The sequence below is a fragment of the Gobio gobio genome (assembly GCF_949357685.1).
Source record: "Gobio gobio genome assembly, chromosome: 12".
Classification (NCBI taxonomy): Eukaryota; Metazoa; Chordata; class Actinopteri; order Cypriniformes; family Gobionidae; genus Gobio; species Gobio gobio.
This window is the reverse complement of record NC_137105.1, coordinates 22,128,139-22,148,066: the sequence shown is the minus strand read 5'-3', so window position 1 is coordinate 22,148,066 and position 19,928 is coordinate 22,128,139. Positions and strand designations below refer to the sequence as shown.

The 19,928-nt window shown below is 38.1% G+C and overlaps 1 protein-coding gene across 8 annotated transcripts in view; it reads right to left on the bottom strand.

The window, feature by feature from the left end:
* rgs6 (regulator of G protein signaling 6) overlaps positions 1 to 19,928 on the bottom strand; it is a 110,436-nt gene that overhangs the window by 4,855 nt on the left and 85,653 nt on the right. For all 8 annotated transcript variants that reach the window (XR_013817644.1, XR_013817645.1, XM_079831437.1 and 5 more), the window contains 10 exons: positions 15,101 to 15,152; positions 14,567 to 14,631; positions 12,105 to 12,181; positions 11,331 to 11,412; positions 9,848 to 9,922; positions 9,666 to 9,764; positions 9,492 to 9,553; positions 6,192 to 6,302; positions 4,813 to 4,938; positions 766 to 952 (listed from right to left, as the gene is read on the bottom strand). Coding sequence is in view for 6 of the 8 variants with exons in the window: in XM_079831437.1 (XP_079687563.1) it covers positions 766 to 952; positions 4,813 to 4,938; positions 6,192 to 6,302; positions 9,492 to 9,553; positions 9,666 to 9,764; positions 9,848 to 9,922; positions 11,331 to 11,412; positions 12,105 to 12,181; positions 14,567 to 14,631; positions 15,101 to 15,152 (936 nt within the window). In the remaining 2 variants the exon portion in view is untranslated. The remainder of the gene's footprint in view (positions 1 to 765; positions 953 to 4,812; positions 4,939 to 6,191; positions 6,303 to 9,491; positions 9,554 to 9,665; positions 9,765 to 9,847; positions 9,923 to 11,330; positions 11,413 to 12,104; positions 12,182 to 14,566; positions 14,632 to 15,100; positions 15,153 to 19,928) is intronic.

Here is a 19,928-nt window from a genome sequence, read left to right as displayed (position 1 = left end):
AAGTGTAAATCTATGTCTGATAAGCCATATCTTGCAGTTTTACTCAAGGCGATGAAGGTGCACATTTTTTTCTTCCTTACACATTACTTTCAAATGAAGTGTAATCCACTTAACAGTCTCTGAGCAGTAATGTCAAGGATTCTTCAACACATTCTTCAATTATTCTGCTTTGAATTTTCTGAAAGCAGTAAAGCTTGTAGTTGGTGACAGTTTCTGGAATAAAATGGATTTTATACTTCCAAAGAGATAGTGATTTTTGCCCTGCTTTTGAGCATTTCAATGCCAGTTATTCTGTCTGTTTCATCTATCATGTAAATGTAGATAAATGAAGGATACAGACATAAAGCAAACTGTCTTGAACAAAGCCATGAGCCATGAGGACAAGGGCAGGGAACAGATGATCCATCAGCATTACTGAACATCAATCTCCCCGAATGGCCCAAAGCCTTTAAGTTCCTCTTTCATCAATTCAAAGAATGAAAAAGATTCTGCCTTGGGCACAACTTGTCCCTAAGTGCAGCTTTAATACTCCCTCCGTCCATTAAAAGACCTAAAACCCCTCAATCATCTGTACAAATGTTATGTGTTTACACATTATTTAGTGAACATAATAAATAATACTAATTTACAATTGTTAGATATGTCATGATTTCTATATCTATAGTGGGATAATTTCCCCCCAAATTGTAAGGGTGTGGGAATTGTGAAAAGGAACTAAAGCTATCAGGGGCTGAGCCCAGCTTTCTGTGACAGCAGCTTACTCACCTGGGCATCTTCAAAGCTGTAGCGGCCCGGGTCTTTTAGATTCTGACTGGTGCGTTCGTAACTGTGTGAGTCCAGATTGATGGCATTGGGAGCTCCTTCCGCAAGAAACTCCTGCCAGATCTCCTGGGCACGAGCTGGCACTTCCTGAAGGGGGCGGCTCTTCAGATCTTGCACAGCCAACCAGAACCTAAAGAGAAAACAATAACAAATGTCAGCTGTATATAGAGTAGAGCTGCAACTAACGATTATGTTGACAATCGATTAGTTGGGCAGTTATTTTTTCAATTAATAGGATAAAAAAAGCCCCCTTTTTACTGACAAAACACACTATTCCACATCCTGCCTAATGCTGTCCTTCAAACAAACGTGTCAGTTGAGTGCTATGAAAATATACATAGTGAATATACCTTATAAAAATTAACTATGGTTTTACAACAAATAAAACAAACAAAAAATAAATAAATAAAACCGGGATATTGTAGCTATTTCATGGTAACCAAATTAACCATAGTTTTGCTTCAATTCATAGTTTAACTATGGTACTTGTGTGGTTATACAAATGGTAATCAATACACCAAAAAACATGGTTTAACTATCTAATAGAACCATGGTTAATTTTCACAAGCGTATATTACGTATACTAATACTACTCTCATAAAATACGTGATAACATGTCGACTTTTAAACCTTTTTTTATTGTCCAACAGCAGATATTTCAGCCAAATGAGTGTTTTTGCGCTGAATATTGATCGTCTCCCTCTCGACTGCGTTCTGTCTCTTTGACGCGCATGCGCCGGTTCAGTGAAGTTTGAAGCTTAATGTCAGACTGACGCGCTTTCATGCTAAATGGAAATACCAAGCGGCAACCTCCTAGCCTAGAAATCTAGACGCACCCTAGTAGCAGCAAATCTAATTTGCAGCCAGGGTAGTCTAGCAACTCTCCGTTGGCTTGCGAGCTGGAAAAACCAAACTCTGGTCAGGCCAATCACATCGTGTAAGTCGGTGGGCGGGCTTAACATAATGACGGCAGAGTTGACGCGGTTCCGAGTGCTACTTGTAAACAAAGAAGCTGGCGAACAGCTGTCTTTCGAATCAGCTTTGGCTGTGACTCTGGAAGACTTGGAGTTAAGCTTTTCTTTGAGAAAAGAACAAAGAACTAGCCTGGATGCTAGCCAAACTTAGCCCCACCCACAACATTTTAACTCGGGCAGTTCGGTCTGGACTTGATCCGTAGAGAAGTTATTATACCCGGACAGAAACTGTTCGGACCAATGAAATTGTCAGGGCGGGCTTTAGACGATGATGGACAGATGATAAACAATAACGTGATCATCCACGTTATCAAAGGCGCTTGGGTTGAATTCGTTCTAATCCTAAACAGAGAACTTGTTCGTATATGCATTCACCTTCACTATTTCTCTCAGAAATGATGATCGTGTTGGTAAGTACTCTGTGTATCCTTAAATTATTTTTTACAACACTGGCAAAGATCGTTTACACTCATCTTTTTCTTCTAATGTTACTTATTCCAGCGTGCGTGCAGACAGGGTTGCCAAGTTTTTATAATAAAATTCCCAATTGCTATTCAAAACTAACCAAAAACAAGCCCAATAGCTTTCACGGGGGGTTCTCCGGAAAAAAATGCCATTTGGGGGGTAAAATTTGTGTTATTTTGGCAGGGCTGCCTGCTAAAATTCGCATTCCTGGGTCTGTATATCACATAATTGAGGTTGCTTCAACCTGCGGACTTGGCAACACAGTGCAGTTGAGTTCTGTTGACGTTTGACAACTAACGTTATGCTTCGCTCTGTTGCTCTGATTGTGTGTAGGTCTATCCAATTGAGGTCTTTCCTGGTTCGGTTGAAACACGCCCCATAATCACAGCCCAACGGAGCGGTATCAGACTCATATTCTGACTAGAATTGAGTATGACGACGTCAGGCTAACAAAGAACGGCACTGAAGTCATTCTTAAGAAAGGAAGATGTGTTCGGAGTTTTGCCGACCGGATACGGCGATAGTTTAATCTATCAACTACCTCCGCTTCACCTTCTTCGCTGCTCTGGTTGGTTGTAGCGCTATCCTATTGCGTGCAGAGGGAAATTGAAAGACAACCATTTATCCCGCCCCTCTGATTGAGCCCTGCCAATGGTGAGTTCCCAGACCCAACATCTTGATGTGGGTCTTGCTTGTCAGGCTAGCAACCTCCCACAGTTTCTCTTGAAGCCAATACGGAAGTGACTTAAACTGCAATTCATCGACCGGCCACTAGGGCTCCAGAAGGGAGCAGAATCTCATTGAGCCCCATGTTAAAATGCCCAACTTTACAGCAGAAAAAAAACATGTTTACAGCCTGGTACAAATTGTGGTTTGGGTCTATATATGGCTAATTTTGCCCTTCATGACAACTGTGAGGGGGTGAATTTTTTTTACAACTCATTCGTTTACATTATATAAATCCTTAAAGTTCTGCATAATTAAGGGCGTGGCCACTTTGAGTGACATGTGGATAGCCATTTATCTGCTGTCTGTTAGTCATCGCGTCACCTCAACTCCACCCACGTCCCGCCTCTTCGCCCATTTTCTATTATCCGTGAGTGACGCGCGATGATGCGCTGCCAAGATGGCAACGGCCAGCTCGACCCTACTTTACGCTTCAAAACTGCTCTTTAGAATTCCTATAGGTGACGTCACGTACACTACGTCCATATTTTTTTACAGTCTATGGGAAATACTGACGTGAATTAGTAACATGTCCAGATAAGGATATAACCACTGTTCTCTATATAGATCAGTGGATATAACCTGTAAATTGAACATTTTGTGCTGAGGACGCGTATGTGACTGTCAAAGCGCATGACAGGGTATGTTAAACCTAACGCATTAGCTTGAAGCTTAAAATAAAGAATTCTCATGTTTTTGGGCAGCTTGGATCATGTACCTTTCCTGCAGCAGCTCGCTCTGTTTCCACTCCACTATTTTTAGATGCATTTTGCCCATAGAAATGCGTTATTCAGTGCTGTAATTTGGCGCGACTGGTGGAAGTCCAGCAGACCGGGCTAATCGATAATGAGAATCGTTGTCGATTATTTTCATTATCGATTTTATCGACTAGTTGTTGCAGCCCTAATATAGAGCATTGGTAATGGGAGGATGGTACAAATCAAATTAACTTTTATTGTACAGCTGGACAACGCACACTACAATTATAAACTGAAAGCTCACTCCCTAAAGCCAATTTTTACTCCCAATCAGCACTTGCCGAGTTACTTTTGGAACCTCTTTACAACGCTGATGGCAATGGCATTCCCAAACTCCTTAGTAACAAACACCAGGTTAATTATTGAAGTCAGTACACACTTAGCACATTCAGAGCTTGCCATGACAGATAGAGGCAACTCTTACTCTCATATCACACTTGCTCTGTAGCTCTATTGATCTCTGCAGTGTAGAAGTGGTTTAGGGCCTAATGGGCCCAGGGGAGAGTCAGGCAGTCAAGAGGACACATCACTTTCACTCTCCTCATAGACTGGCAAACATAAGACAGCCCCCACAGAGGCTATTAGATGCCTAGCTGGGGGATACATGGAGATACGAGAGAAAGAGAAAGATGAGAGATGCATGGAGACAAGCAGCATTTTATCTCTTGCCTAGTCACTTTACAGCTCCAGTGACCTGCATTATCTCTGCAGCTCCCTTTGGGGCCTCGCTGTCCTGGTTGGGCGTCTCCAGGGGCCCGCGGCAGCCTCATTTGCCCCACGATGCCCGTGGTTTGCAGTAGCTTATCACAATGCATCAGTGATCAGGCTTTGGAGGTGGTAATGATCATGTACCATCAGTGAATTTACTCGCTCTTTCTCGCTTGGCGATATTAAAGCGCAGCTCTGCGGTTGAGGTCTGACCTTTTGCTTGTCCTGTTCTGCTACATTTTGTGCAAGTCATTAACAGCGGAGTGGGAGTTTAAGAGAGAGGGATGAGTATAAAGGGGAAAATGTCACAGAAGTGCAAATGAAAGGAAGACAGAGGAATATGGTGATGAAAGGCTCACAGGAGATTCTCGGAGCTGAATTCGGACTCCAAGAATTTAAGGAACTGCTCACGGCCCACTGGGTCCTTTAAAGCCTCGTCCAATGAGAAGCCCCACTTCTTTACTCGCTGTTGACTCGGGTCCTTACTGAGACAGACAGACGGAGGGAGAAAGACAGTGTTTTATAACTTGCATTGTTCTTTGTGATATCTACTGACAGCAGCTACTGCTTTGACAACACAATGTACCATTGTTTGTCATATTAACAAGACAAAGATGAAAACAAAGAGAGAAAGAGATTGTGCGTGTACACAAGATCACTTAATCATGTCTAATAATATCTTGTATATTAGTCTTTGAATAAGTTACAATATGTAAAGCAGGAATACTAATCATTTTAATAAGCTTAATTCCAACAACTGTTAATGAACTCTTTTTTTGTAAAATTAAGTGACGAGTCACATTGTTGAAAAATGTGAAGCGATATACTGAAAGAGTATAAGACCCAGAAATGAAACACAAGGATGAGTGTGTGTGGGAGGTATTACTGTCAGGGCATCTTTGAGGTGCTGTGTAAACGGCTCAGGCAAACAGAGATCCTGCAGAGTTTTATGTAATTCAAAACAACATAAGGACTTCGGGCAGACTTAAACTACTTGAGATATTCAGAACAAGGTACTACATTAGTCACAATCCTGATGAGAGATCCACCAATCAGAGTAGTCAGTGTTCCTATGGAAACATGGCTCCTGCTCTGCGAATGATGTAATCAAACCAGTCTCAATTTCACAGTCCTATGTTCTCAACTAGACTATTTCCTATATATTTCAATTTTATGTTGTAAAATATGACTTAAAATCAGTAGTTTTATAGTGCACATTTAGATCTATCACTTGCCATGCTTTTTCCCCAGTGAGATTTCTGTCCACAATTCAGGAATTGTCAGCAGGCTATGGTATTTTAGGACGTACCCCAGTTTGAGAATGGGTAGGGAACAATGCCATAGCATTACAGTGTAGGGCTTCATGATATATCGTTTTAGCACAGCACATGAACACCAAATTCAGTTCTCTTTTGCATCTTTTTGAGCTTACCCAGACAAATGCATTCAAAATTAAGTCAAAATGCCTGTCTCGGCGAGTATCCTCGTAAACAGCACTACTACAGTGTCACAAGAACATCAAAAAAAAATCCAAAAAGCAGCATAAAAACAAAAGAAACAAATTTAAATCTAAGAAAATGTAAATCTCAAAAAATTGATTAATTTAATGTAGACGTTACGAAGCAGACAATTAACAATTAAGATGTCCTGCATCCTATCCCTTTCATTTTTTCACAATGAAACCTGACTAGAGAAGAGAGAAATTAAAAAGAGAGGTGTGATGTTTAGGTTTTCATGCCTGGCTTCTAGCTCCCAGAAAGTGACATCATCGCCGATCCAGGGATTAGATGGCTCTGGTACTGCCACAAAGGGGTCATAGTCAAGATACTGCTCAGTGTAGCTCATCAATCTGCAAGACAAAGGTATGAAATAATGTTTCTATTTTAATATTATTGTATAAACATATTTTTTATTACAGGCGCCAAATTATTACTGTAAACGAATGTATTACTGGAACTGAAATAATGGTTCTCACACATGTCTTTCTCAGCCGATGTGGATGGAACACTGTACTAAAATACTCTTACAGTTTCCTGAATGAATAAAACATACAGCATGACAAGTGTGGTTTGATTCCTGAATTAATGATTCTAATGAGCCTGTTAGGTTGCACTTTATTTCACTGTTCCACTTTTGACATTCAACTAACTATAAGTAACTTTGCAACTACAACCCCAAATCAGAAAAAGTTGGGACAGTATGGAAAACGTAAAAAAAAAAAAAGAAGTGTTTTCTAAATTTACTTTCACTTGTATTTCATTGCAGACAATATGAACACAAAATATTTCATGTTTTGTCTGGTCAACTTCATGTCATTTGTATATATGCATCCTTTCCTGTCATTCAGACCTGCAACACATTTTAAAAAAAGTTGGGACAGGAGCAATTTAGGGCTAGTAATGAGGTAAAATGGTTAAATAATAATGTGATTTGAAACAAGTGATGTCAACAAGTGATTGTAATTTTGATTTGGTACAAAAGCAGCATCCAAGAAAGGTCTAATCCTTTAGGAGCAAAGATGGGCCGAGGATCGCCAGTTTGCCAACAAAAACGTGAGAAAATTATTGAAATGTTTAAAAACAATGTTCCTCAAAGAAAGATAGAAAGAGATTTGGATATTTCACATTCAACAGTGCATAACATAATTAAAAGATTCAAGGAATCTGGAGGAATTTCAGTGCGTAAAGGACAAGGGCGCAAGCCTAAGCTGAACAACCGTGATCCGTCGACTTCTCTGGGCTCGGAGGCATCTGGGATGGACCATCACACAGTGGAAACCTGAACTGTGGTCAGATGAATCAGTATTTCAGGTATTTTTTGGGAGGAATGGACGCCGTGTGCTCCGGACCAAAGAAGAAAAGGATCATCCAGACTGTTACCAGCAACAAGTCCAAAAGCCAGGGTTTGTCATGGTATGGGGTTGTGTCAGTGCCCTTGGCAAAGGTAACTTGCACTTCTGTGAAGGCACCATTAATGCTGAAAAGTACATAGAGATTTTGGAGCATAATATGCTGCCTTCAAGAAGACATCTTTTCCAGGGACGTCCATGCATATTTCAACAAGACAATGCAAAACCACATTCTGCACACATTACAAAGTCCTGGCTGCGGAGGAAGAGGGTACTGGTACTTGACTGGCCTGCCTGCAGTCCCGACCTGTCTCCAATAGAGAATGTGTGGCGCATTTTGAAGCGCAAAATGCGACAACGAAGACCCCGTACTGTTGCCCACCTTAAGACTTGTTTGCAGGAAGAATGGGACAAAATTACACCTGAAACACTTCATCACTTGGTGTCTTCAGTCCCTAAACGTCTTTTAAGTGTTGTGAAAAGGAATGGCAACATTACAAAGTGGTAAATGCTTTACTGTCCCAACTTTTTTTGAAATGTGTTGCAGGTCTGAATGACAGGAAAGGATGCATATTTACAAATGACATGAAGTTGACCAGACAAAACATGAAATATTTTGTGTTCATATTGTCTGCAATGAAATACAAGTCAAAGTAAATTTAGAAATTACTTCTTTTTTTTTTTTTTGCGTTTTCCATACTGTCCCAACTTTTTCTGATTTGGGGTTGTACATGTCAACTACCAGTCATTAGAGTATCAGTAAACAGTCTGCTTAATATCTGCTAACACTTTATTTTGATGGTCCCCCAACGGACATTCTACTGACTATAAGTAACTTTGCAACTACATGTCAACTTATTCTACTACTAGCCCTAACCAACAGTCAACTAACAGTGCACTAGTCTACTAATACTGATTAACAGCTTGAATTGTTTGAGTGAATCAAACACATATACAGCTTACAATTTAACTGTGAGTTGTGAAGTTCATACTGTATGGAATCTTGTAAATAAAGATACACGTTTTGGCAGTAATACACATGAGGTTTGTCTGTAGTAATTTATAAGAATGAATGAAATATGTTTCCAAATCTTTCGTTTGTTTATTATTTTTGGTTTAATAGTTAAGGCCAATTGCTGGATTGCAATAAAGACCTGTTCACACCAAGAACAATAACTATTAAGGCTAACTATAACGGTAACTATTTCAGCGTCCACACCAATGCACAATATTGTTCTGTTTATTATAAGTGCACACTGCAGTTTTGTCGTCTGCTGCTTTACATGCTCGAGCTCCTTAAAGTTGGGTGGATTCCGATTTGTTGACGCTGATGTTTTTATCGTTCATCAGCTGGAACAAAATTGTTCTGAAAGTGATTCCAACGCTCCTCTGTGCAGCTATTGTTATAGTTGTGATGTGGACTCTGCTATACTTTTACTTTTAGAATGATTTTCAGAACTATATCTTTATCGTTATCATTGTTGTTATCCTTGTGTATCATTATCCCAGTTTAAACATCAAGCGCAAGAAGACTGGAACTCCCGCGCCATTTTCTGTGCGCGCACACAGAGCCGCGCAGACAGCACATGAACACCAAATTCAGTTCTCTTTTGCTTCTTTTTGAGCTTGCCCAGACACATGCATTCATAATTAAGTCAAAATGCCCGTCTCGGCGAGTATTACAGTCACACAAGAACATCAAAATAAATCCAAAAAGCAGCATAAAAACAAAAGAGATGTGATGTTTAGGTTTTAATCATAGTTAAACAAATTGTATAGTTAGCCTTTATAGTTATCATTCTTGGTGTGAACAGGCCTCCATTGGAATCCAGTAATTGGCCTTAACTATCATTGATGTGAACTGGCTGAATGTTGTCTCTAAAACAATTCTTGCATAAAATGTTTACAGCAGACTTTTAAGTATTTTCAAAGCTATTTATTATAAAAATTATCTCACTATTTGGCAATAAAATTTAATTTATTTGTCTAAATATGTATTTCTTACAAGTACTAAACAAATTAAGGAACCAAAATCGTTGAGAGGAATCAGAACTGAAACCACTAAATTCTTTATGATTCCCATCCCTAATAAGCATATTTTTCCCAAAAATAACCTCATATTAATTGCATTTATTAATATTTGCTGAGAAAAGTTTGAGTTTCATGGACAGATCCAGAAAGAGGACTTACGTCTCAGCGACTTTGGACATTTTCATACAGTGTCGATCCAACTGAGTATTCAAGAAAAGAATCTGAAAAAAAAGACAGAGCATCTCCACTTGAGCATGTGAGTGATCCGTGCTAAATATTAATATCCACAGTGAGGCTGTTGAGAATCAAATTCACACCATTGCTCGCACATACCTCTTTCTCTACGTCCTCTCTGGTGTCCTTGATGCTCTGCTGTAAGGGTGTGTGTACAGGACTCTGAGTCTGTGTGTCATCCACTACTCCATACACTGACTGTTAGACAGAGACAAAGATGGATTACAAATACAATCATCTGTCTCATACATACAGTACACAAATTAACACAGCATCAGCACCTTTTTCACCCTTTGAGGATTCTTCAGGCGGCGACATTTCCTGATGTCCATCTCTGTGGTGTTGACACACCCAGGCTGTGAATCACAATCACATGTAAATATAGCTATAAAAAACTGATACGATGTGCATTTTTTCCACTACGATCGTCCTTCACACAAATTGCTGCTCCCAATAATTACACATATTGTTTTCTTTTCTTAAAAATGTGTTAATGTGTTACCTATAAAAACTGTGAGATTAATCACACTTAAATATTTGATAACACTAATGAATAGGGTTCTATACATTAATTAGTTAATGAGATAGCTCAAATTAAATATCAATTAATAACAAGCTACTTTTACAGCAATGATTGAAATGGGTTAATGGGATAGTTCACCAAAACATTTGAATTCTGGCATCATTTTCTCATCCTCATGTCATTCTAGTTTAACTTTATTTGTGTATATAACTTAAGATATTTGAATAATATTAGTTTTGGTTACCATTGACTTCCATTGTATGGACACAAAACACTAAGACGTTTCTCAAAATATCTTTCTTTTGGTTTTCACAACATGAACATGTTAAGTAAATGATGACAGAATTGTAATTTTTAAGTGAACTATCCCTTTAATGATAATAATTTCAAGTATATTTAAATTGTATTTTATATTTGTATATAGTTTTAATATACTGACAGTCCTAGAAATGAAATAATTGTTTTGCAGCTTCAAATAAATGTTTTTGTCCAAAACACAAAAACATTTATTTGAAGCTGCAAAAAATCTAAAGGATTTTTAAAGTTCCAGTAAACCGGAAGTTGCAAATGATTTTATTTCAGTGCCGTGACATATTTCCAAGTGAAATGGAATATTGAATAGAGGGCAGGGTTTTATTTCAGCTCTCCTCTCCATCTCTCGCTCATAGCAGACTAACGTTTGGAGGGGAGTGGTTAAAGATATTCAAACCCAAGCCGTCTTCGGAAAGGGAACGCCATTCTAGACCGGAAACTACTTTTCAGATTTTTATTACTTTTTTTCTGTGTATTAACTTGCACTGATTAATTGTTCACCCTCGTACCTGTAATGTGTGCAAAGTAAATAACATTTTGATTTCAAGAGGACCTTAAATACTATTTGGGGGTTCTATAGATTGCCACATTGGCAGAACACTCTGGAGAACATCTAAACATCTTTTGAAGTTGCCTCAAATATCCTGTTATGTGCTCAAGAAACTTCAATATGTATTTATATAATGCCCCAAAGTGTTTCATTTTAGTTACTAAAGGAAGCGTCAACAGTCTTTTTGTGCAGGAACCTTTTTTTAGCAAGAACTGCCCTTTTTAAAATGGGCCTTGAGGTTTTTCAAAGTGCTAATCTGAAAAACCAAAAATGGTGTCTCAAGTAGCTAATTTTTACAATGTGCCTATTTGATCTATTCAGTTCAAACAAAGATGCTAACACAGCAACCCATCCCACACTGGATACACCCCTCACACACCACAGGACGGTGAACATCCCAGAAGGCTCTCTCTTGACTATCCAGAATCTTTCTCTCCGTTTTGTCTTTTTTCCTGTCGATCCTACAAAATCAAAGAAACACAAAGCTGCAAGACATTAATATTAAACAAAGAGCAGGAAACATTCCCAATCCACACACACACGTGTCCTGCCTCACGCGTTAAAACAGCCAAAGAGCAAAGCTCTTGTGCTCATCAAAGTTGCAACCTGCCTGCGAGCAGAGCTAATTCATTTCCATTCCTGCCACTTCACTCTTACGTAACTGGCATTTGCTGCATCACTCTCTCTATCTCTCACTGATCCTGGTTTTGAGCCCTGAGACTCTATCATTCATCTTTCCTGTTCTCGATCGCCACAAAATTGGGGGTTTCGTCATTAAAAGAGTACTGCAGACAGTGTGATGATAGACAGACTGATGATCAAAAATCAGAGCAGGGTTGACTTGTGTTTGCAGCCCTCGGCCATCAGATGAGGCTCTTCAGCCGGTGTTTGAAGAGTGAGAGGCTGCTTCAATCAATGAGAATCACTCCAAATCAAAAGCACATGCTAATACGTCTCGCCCCTAACAACTGCACATCAGCAATATTATTGTGTTACATTACATCATAATGAGAGTTTGTGTATATACATTACGTATGTCTTTGTGTGAATGTGTGTGGGCTGAAAACAAAGGGAAGATCTGTCTTCAACAGAGAAGAGGGCAGGTATGAGTGAGAGCAAGTGTTTGCGTAGTTGTCCTGACAACAGCACTTACTTGACCTGTGCCTCAGCCTGCATGAAGATGAACTCCCACTTCCTGGCAAAAGCCCGCTGTAGTCTCGCTAGATTCTCCTGAATGAAAGAGACAGAGATAATAAGTGCGAGAAAGAAAGACTTCAAAAATGGAAGATCAGCTCAAATTACTGCACATTGCGAAATGTAGTCATCTAGGTATTTAGGGCTGAATTTGGAAAAGCATAGTAGCATACTACTCTACTATTATTATTTTTTAGTATATAAAAAAAATTATGGCAGTAATTGTAAAAAAAAGTATGCTAGTCCGAATTCAGCGTATTCACATAATGTGCAAATAGTATACATACTTATAAATACTTTAAATTGCAGCAAAAGTAATAGCATGCCATTTATGCCATTACATTATATATATATATATATTTATATACAGTGCACAGCATAAATGAGTATATACCCACTGAAACATAACAAATTCAGCAATTACTCTTTAGAAGACATGCTAGAGTTCTTTAGAGATAAAATGTTCCAGGAAGTCTGCTTGACCAATTACCAAAGAAGCATGTTAAAATAATTCAGGAAAATACGATTTTCTTATCAAAGTGATAAAATGTTGTGTTGCAAAAATGAGTACACCCTCCTGAAAGTTACTAAATAAAACAAAAACAAAAAATTCTGGTGTAAGTTTAGGGCAATTTTTGATCAACAGGTAAGTATTTTGAACCAGAACATTTAAAGAGAAGTAATTTCTGGTGTAGAAAAAAAAAGTTCTGGTGTTGCTAGAGAGGAGTACAGTGAAAAGTGCCTGGTTCCCACAGTGAAGTTCAATGATAGTAAAGCTCTTATATAGGGATGTATGTGTGCTGAAGGTGTGAGAGAGTTGTGCTTTATCAATGCTGTCGTGAATTCACACACCACTGTGTGATGTAATACAAAAACTTGGACCAGAAGATCTCCTCATTCCCTGCGTTGTTGGGTATTTTTTCAACATGACAATGACGATATGTATTCTCCCAAGGTGAAACCCCTTCTGTGGACATGTATTTAACACTCTTAAATACTTAAATAATGTCTTAACACTCTTAAGCACCTGTGGGGATTCTGTTGAGCAACACTCCCCATTGAAGATCAGGGTATTTAAGGAGGTCATCATTCAGGAGTTAAACAGGACAGATGTGACAATGTATCATGAACTTGTACTCTCCATGCCAAGAAGCAATCAGAGCAGATACTTAAAATTATGGAGGACATTCTAAGTACTAGAATATTATACATGGATTGAATTAAATCTAGGGTGTACTCATTTCTGCAATCCTTCATTTAAACAAAATTGGCTGATTTACTTATTTAACGTATATTAATGACATGTATTTCTCGTTTTATTAAGTATATGTTTAATACATATACTTATAAAGTATATTATTATACTTTATAAAGACTCACACTAAATTTATAAAGACTCACACTAAATAGTGTGAAACAAATAAATAAAAAGACTTTATAAAGACTCGCACTAAATTTTGCCATCTTTCCATGAATTGTGTTAAGATCATTAAGAAAATACATATTTTGTTTTTGTTCAGAGGGGGTGTACTCATTTATGCTGTGCACTGTGCACACACTACTGTTCAAAAGTTTGGGATCGAAAATAAGATTTTTTAAAAATGTTTATAAAAGAAGTCTCATGCTCAATAAGGTTGCTTTTATTTAATCCAAAATACAGTAAAAACAGTAATATTGTGAAATATTATTACAATTTAAAATAACTGTTTTCTATCTGAATATATTTTAAAATGTAATTTGTTGCTGTGTTAGCAAAGCTGAATTACAGCATGAATTTCCAGCATCATTACTCCAGTCTTCAGTGTCACATGATAATTCAGAAATCATTCTAATATGATGGGGATTTTCAGGATTCTTTGATGAATAGAAAGTTCAAAAGAACAGCATTTATCTGAAATAAAAAGTGTTTGTACCATTATAAATGTCACTTTTTAAAATTAATGTAATGCATTCTTGATTAATAAAAGTATTAATTTCTTTCCAAAAAAAATCTTGCAAAGAGACCAATAATTTTGGAAGACTCTTAAAAGCATAAAATGTATCATTTTCCCTCTACGTTGACTTTGACATCCCAGCTCAGGATAGTCAGTAGTGAAGAGCCAAGTGAAGTAACTGTATGTCACTTCACCTCAAGTAATTTCTGCATTTATGGCTCAGTACATTGTCTCAAAAATCTACAAATGGCGTACTTATCGCTAGCTCAGTACATTAAGCTATGGAGGAGAATGTATCACTGAAAAAAAAATGACACACTTCAAGTTTAATGCTCAACGACAAGGACTCACACTCGGTGCTTTCAGGTCGAAAGTAACTCGACATATCTGCCAATAACTACGAGAATCCAAACTCAAATGCTTCTATGCTGACAAAACACACTGCTTCCATTTTCTCTGTCGGCTGTCATCGCAGTGGGTCACTTACCGCCTCATAGTCTGCCAGCTCCAGTCGGGTCTTGTTCTGCATGGTCCGCTTGCACAGATAGATGGCTGTGATAGGCAAAAGAGAGAGAGAGAAAGAGAGAGAGACAGACAGACAGACAGAGAAGAGGTCATGAGAGATTTGGCCTTATCAACCGCCATGTATAATCCCGTCCCTACAAACACACACACACACACACCCAGCATAAGACCTTGATTGGATTTTGTGCTTTATCTGCACCTATTATCTCTGCATAGCCAGTTTACAGACAGTAGGAACTGTGAATGAGTCACCATTGACCATCAGTGAACATCTGCCCACAGTCAACTCATTCTCATACACCTACTGATCCACACGCACAGAGAAGCTCTGCAGTTCTCCCTCACTGTTCAGCAGAGCTAATCCTGGGAAAGCAGACTGTGGGCTGAACACGGGGCGTGTGTTTTGAGTTATATTAGCTCTCTGAAAAACATGTATGGTAAGACTGGATGCACTCTTAAGTCATTGGGATTCTGCCCAGCAGGGTCCCTCTCTTACCGTAGTCTGTGTTCTCTGGTTCCCAGCAATTTGAGGGCCAAAAGTATGGAGCCTGGGTGAGAGAACGGGAGATGATTACTCTTGTTTTTAAGTTTACCCACAATTTAGTAAGTAGAATTCTTGAGTATGAGCAACTTATTCTAGCTAAAATACATTCAATTGTGTTGCTCATTTCTCATATTTTTATCTAATGCTCACTTTAAAGGAATCATGAATTGAGAAATCAACTTTCCCTTGAGCTTTTGATATATAAAAGGTCATGGTAATATAAAAATAGTTTCAGAGCTGAAAACTTCCATTTTAGTCAAAGAAAAGCTTTTATTGACAGCTGGCTCAGCAAACTATCGATCTGTGAATGTGCTTACCTGTGACGTCAGAGTGTGGTGAAACAAAGAAGACAAATGCCCAATTCTGTAGCCCCACCCACCGATTCGTGCCTGGCATGTTAGATAAATAACAGGCCTACGTGGAGCTAAACCGGATCGAACTACCAAGCAATAAAGCGTACGGCATGTTTCAAATATGCCATAAGCTTCCTTCAGATTCCAAAATTCATGGTTGAACTTAATTTTTAATGAAGATCCAGCTCACTTGGGGAAGACATTTAATTTGTTCGCTTCATTTCACCGGATTAGTTTGTAAACAAGAGACTGGATTTACAGACAGGATGAGATTAAAAAACAATGCTGTGGCTTCTGTATCTGACAGGAATGATGCAACACAATTATGTGAGTAAAAAATGTTTTTTATATGTGATAGTATTGCATTGTTACATTTCATATCTACTGATTATGTTTGTGTCTAACAAAACATAACCACGCTGTCACAGGCTGGAGTATCCTTTGTATTTGAGGTGTTGTTGGTTCATTGTCCTACAATTCGTGATCAGACTCGAACATGTATGGGCCATGGCTCGCACTATCTTAAATAGTGAAATACACACGCACGCGTGTGTGTTCGCGGTTATATCCACCGATCTGGCCGGCCAAGTAATAAAAAATAACATTCCAAATAATTGCGGGTGGATGAAAGATAAATCACTTTGTTTGTTTGATAAAGACATTTTGCGAGCCCTGTGGGCGAATTATTCCGGTTGCAGTTTCTCCACATTGGAAGTTTTCAAAACAATTCCCCATGTGTACTGATGGGGGAGCCGAAGCTCATTATAATATGCAAAACTGTTATCCAATCATAGCAGTGGGTGTTTACTTCCAAGTCTTCAATGCAGCACGCCCATAAAAACAGAGCGTTTGAAGAACTAGGCTCAAAACCAGGGCAGAAAATAGCCTATTACTTATTCATTATGATGTTTTTGAATGTAAAGACCATGCAAACATCTTAAGTTCACCTCAGACAACAGTATTCTTTTTTTTTAAACCAGTTCATGACCCCTTTAAGTTAATCTTTAAAAGCACTAATAATTTAAACATTTTTCATAACTTTAATAACTCAGAAAACAAAACAGTGGAGGTCATCTTGCTTTTTCCCCACAATAACTGATCTTTTTTATCGAAAAACATACAGAGAATCTCAAATATTCTGAAATCTGCAATCTTGAATATTCTCACAAAATGATTCATGGTTAATTAGCTTAAACATACCAACATTTGCAGTTTCTGTTAATAAAAAATGCTTGAAAGAAAGCAAGCTTGTCATAATAACACTACAAATACTAGAAGCCACTCTGGGGGTCTTTGAATATTATGTTGGACAGTTTAGAACCGCTGATCTAGAATATATCTGCTACCTGCTTACTAGCCAAAGTAGAAGCTGAAATGGTGATTCTGTTTCGCACAGATATTATATGAAGATATTCATGTTATAAAAGCCATTAACAACATTTCTACCAACAGAACTAACTCTTTCTCCTTCGTGGAGCCAGTCTAAACGACTACAGGCAACACAAAGCAAATGATGGTGCACTGAGATCATTATCGTCAGGCAATGAGCTGATGAGCCATACTCCAGAGAAACTGAGAAACACTAATTCCCCCCCTGTGTAATTAATGAATGTACAAAAGAAACTTAGATTCATTCATTGGCTTATTGATACTGTATCATGCTTATTGGAAAGATAGCCTAATGTCATTATCTGAGAATTTAGCTTTTCTTCTAAAAAACTGGATAACTTACCGTTGTTTTAGGGGGTGGAATTGAAGATGATCATTTAAAGGGGTGATGAATTGAGAAATCAACTTTCCCTTGAGCTTTTGATATATAAAAGGTCATGGTAATATAAGAATATCCTGTACGTTTCAGAGCTGAAAACTTCCTTGTTAGTCAAAGAAAAGCTTTTATAGACACCAGGCCCAGCAAACGATCGATCTCAGAATATGCCAGGCTATTACGTCATTAGTGAAGCGCCGCCTCAACAGAAGAAGAACAACAGTATTGCATTGTTACAGATCGTTTGATATATTGATTATGTGTACGTGTCTAACTGAACATTAGCACGCTGTTAAAGGCTGAAGAATCCTTTATTTGTGGTGTTGGTGGTTCATTGCGAATCGGGATCAGACTCGGACATGTAACGTTATGGGCTAGGGCTCGCAAAGCCCAACGTCCCGGGGCTATGTGTTTTTCAGAAGGGTTCCAAAACATAAAATAGTGAAATAACATTCCTTTCTTGATGTGCGTTCACTCTCTTGACTTGACATTTGGAGGAAAGACACAATTGCGGAAGTTTTGATCACGCAGTCTGTGACGTACTTGGTGAGCGCGTATATGTGTGTGATGCACGGTTCGTGCTTATATCCACCGATCGGGCGGGCCAAGAAATAAAAAAATAACATTCCAATCAATCGCTGGTGGATGAGAGATAAATCATTGTGTTTGTTTGATAAAGATAATTTGCGAGCCCTGTGGGACGAATCATTTCGGTTGCTGTTTCTCACAGGCTTTCAAAACAATTCCTCGTGAAGCCTTCTCACAGGGGAGCTGAAGCTCATTAAATATGCAAAACTGTTATCCAATCCTAGCCGTTTACTTCCAAGTCTTCAGTGCGGCACGCCCATCAAAACCCAGTGTTTCTTGAGAGAGCCTCAAAACCAGGGTAGAAAATAGCCTATTACTTATTATGTTTTTGAATGTAAAAACCACGTAAACGTCATAAGTTGACCTCAGACAACAGTATAACATTTTTTTAAAAGACAGTTCATGACCCCTTTAAAACATGGATACTTTAGGACTTTAATTGTGTATTGACACATAAACAATACACCTGCATATTTCACTGTATTTTTTATCAGATGTTTAGCAGTGCCTGATTTTTTGGAGGGCTTTTTGAAAGAATAATCACATGATAATCACAGCTCAGGTGATTGGTTAATAAAACCTGGATGTGTAACTGAGTAAAGTGCCTGTGAGTAAAGATGGCAGATTTCAAATCACATACTCCAGCTACTGCCGGTAAGATGAATGGAAATGATAATGGATAGCTTTCTCCAGGTATTATAGAGATTTTTGGCTGAAGAAAATGTGAAATAATTTCCAAATGAGATGATAGCGCTTCTCACAGTTTTACCCTGCAGTCGAATGACTGCAGTGTTACTCCTGTGAAACATCTGAGTTATGTGAGCTAAAAAGACTTAGAGGAAGACGTGCCCTTGGCCATCTCCTCGCTAATCATCTAAATCACTGAAAAATGAAGCATCAGCCTTAACCAGAAATATGTACCTATTTCTGGAGGACATAGTGAGATGAAATTTTATTTAACACATTAGGGGCCAGATTTACTAAACAGCGTGAGAGAGCAAAACAAAAAAAACACTGATGGGAGTGGAAAGTTCTGCGCGTGATCTACTGACGATGTGCAAATTAAAGAACACAGACACAGTTGGATCATTTCCATAATGACCAATGTAATCTACAACGAGCAGCACAAAATTGGTTTAGGACTTTAAGAATTTTTGGCTGTTAAATAATAGTGCAAATACCAGTAAATTTATGAGCATAAACCTTAGTAAATCACCTTTCATGAATAATTTAAATACTCTCCCATACATTTTGAATATGCAATAAGGTCAGCCGCAAAAACAACCCTGTCCATTGCTTTGTAGCGTCTTTCAGTGTCTTACAATAGTTTCTTAACGCCAAAAGAGTGTTTGTGTTGGTGCAAGCTGTTAGTGAATCTGGCCCTAAAACTTAAAAGTACAGCGACAGACAATATACATAACACTACTGCTCAAATGTTTGTGGTCGGTAAGATTTTTAAATGTTTTTGAAAGATGATTAGCAAGGCTACATTTATCATACAGTCAAAACAGTAATATTTGGAAATAGTATTACAATTTAAATTAACTGTTTTCTATTTCAATATATTTTATAATGTAATTTATTCCTGTGATGGCAAAGTTTTCAGCATCATTATTCCAGTCTTTAGTGTTACATGATCCTTCAGAAATCACTCTAATATGTTGATTTGGTGCTCAAGAAACATATCTTATTTTTATCAATGTTGAAAACGGTGCTGTTTAATATTTTTTGGAAACTAAAGAAAGAAAGAAAAACAAAACGGCACTCAATTTTCTGTGTGAATGTAGGACCAAGGGTCAAGTCAAGTGGTAATTTTTTTTTCAGGATTTGTGATGAATAGAAAGAACAGTATTTATTTTAAATAGAAAACATTATAAATGTCTTTACTGTCTCTTTTGATCAATTTAAAAAAACATGCTGACCCAATCCTTTGAAATATATGTATAATGTTAAATGAATCGCATTAATGTACTGCCTGACTTATGCCGTCTAGAGAAGAGCTTAATAAGGCAGATGCACTGATCAAACACAATCCTATTTGTTCAAGCAGGTGTAAAGGTCAGTGGAGCTACTG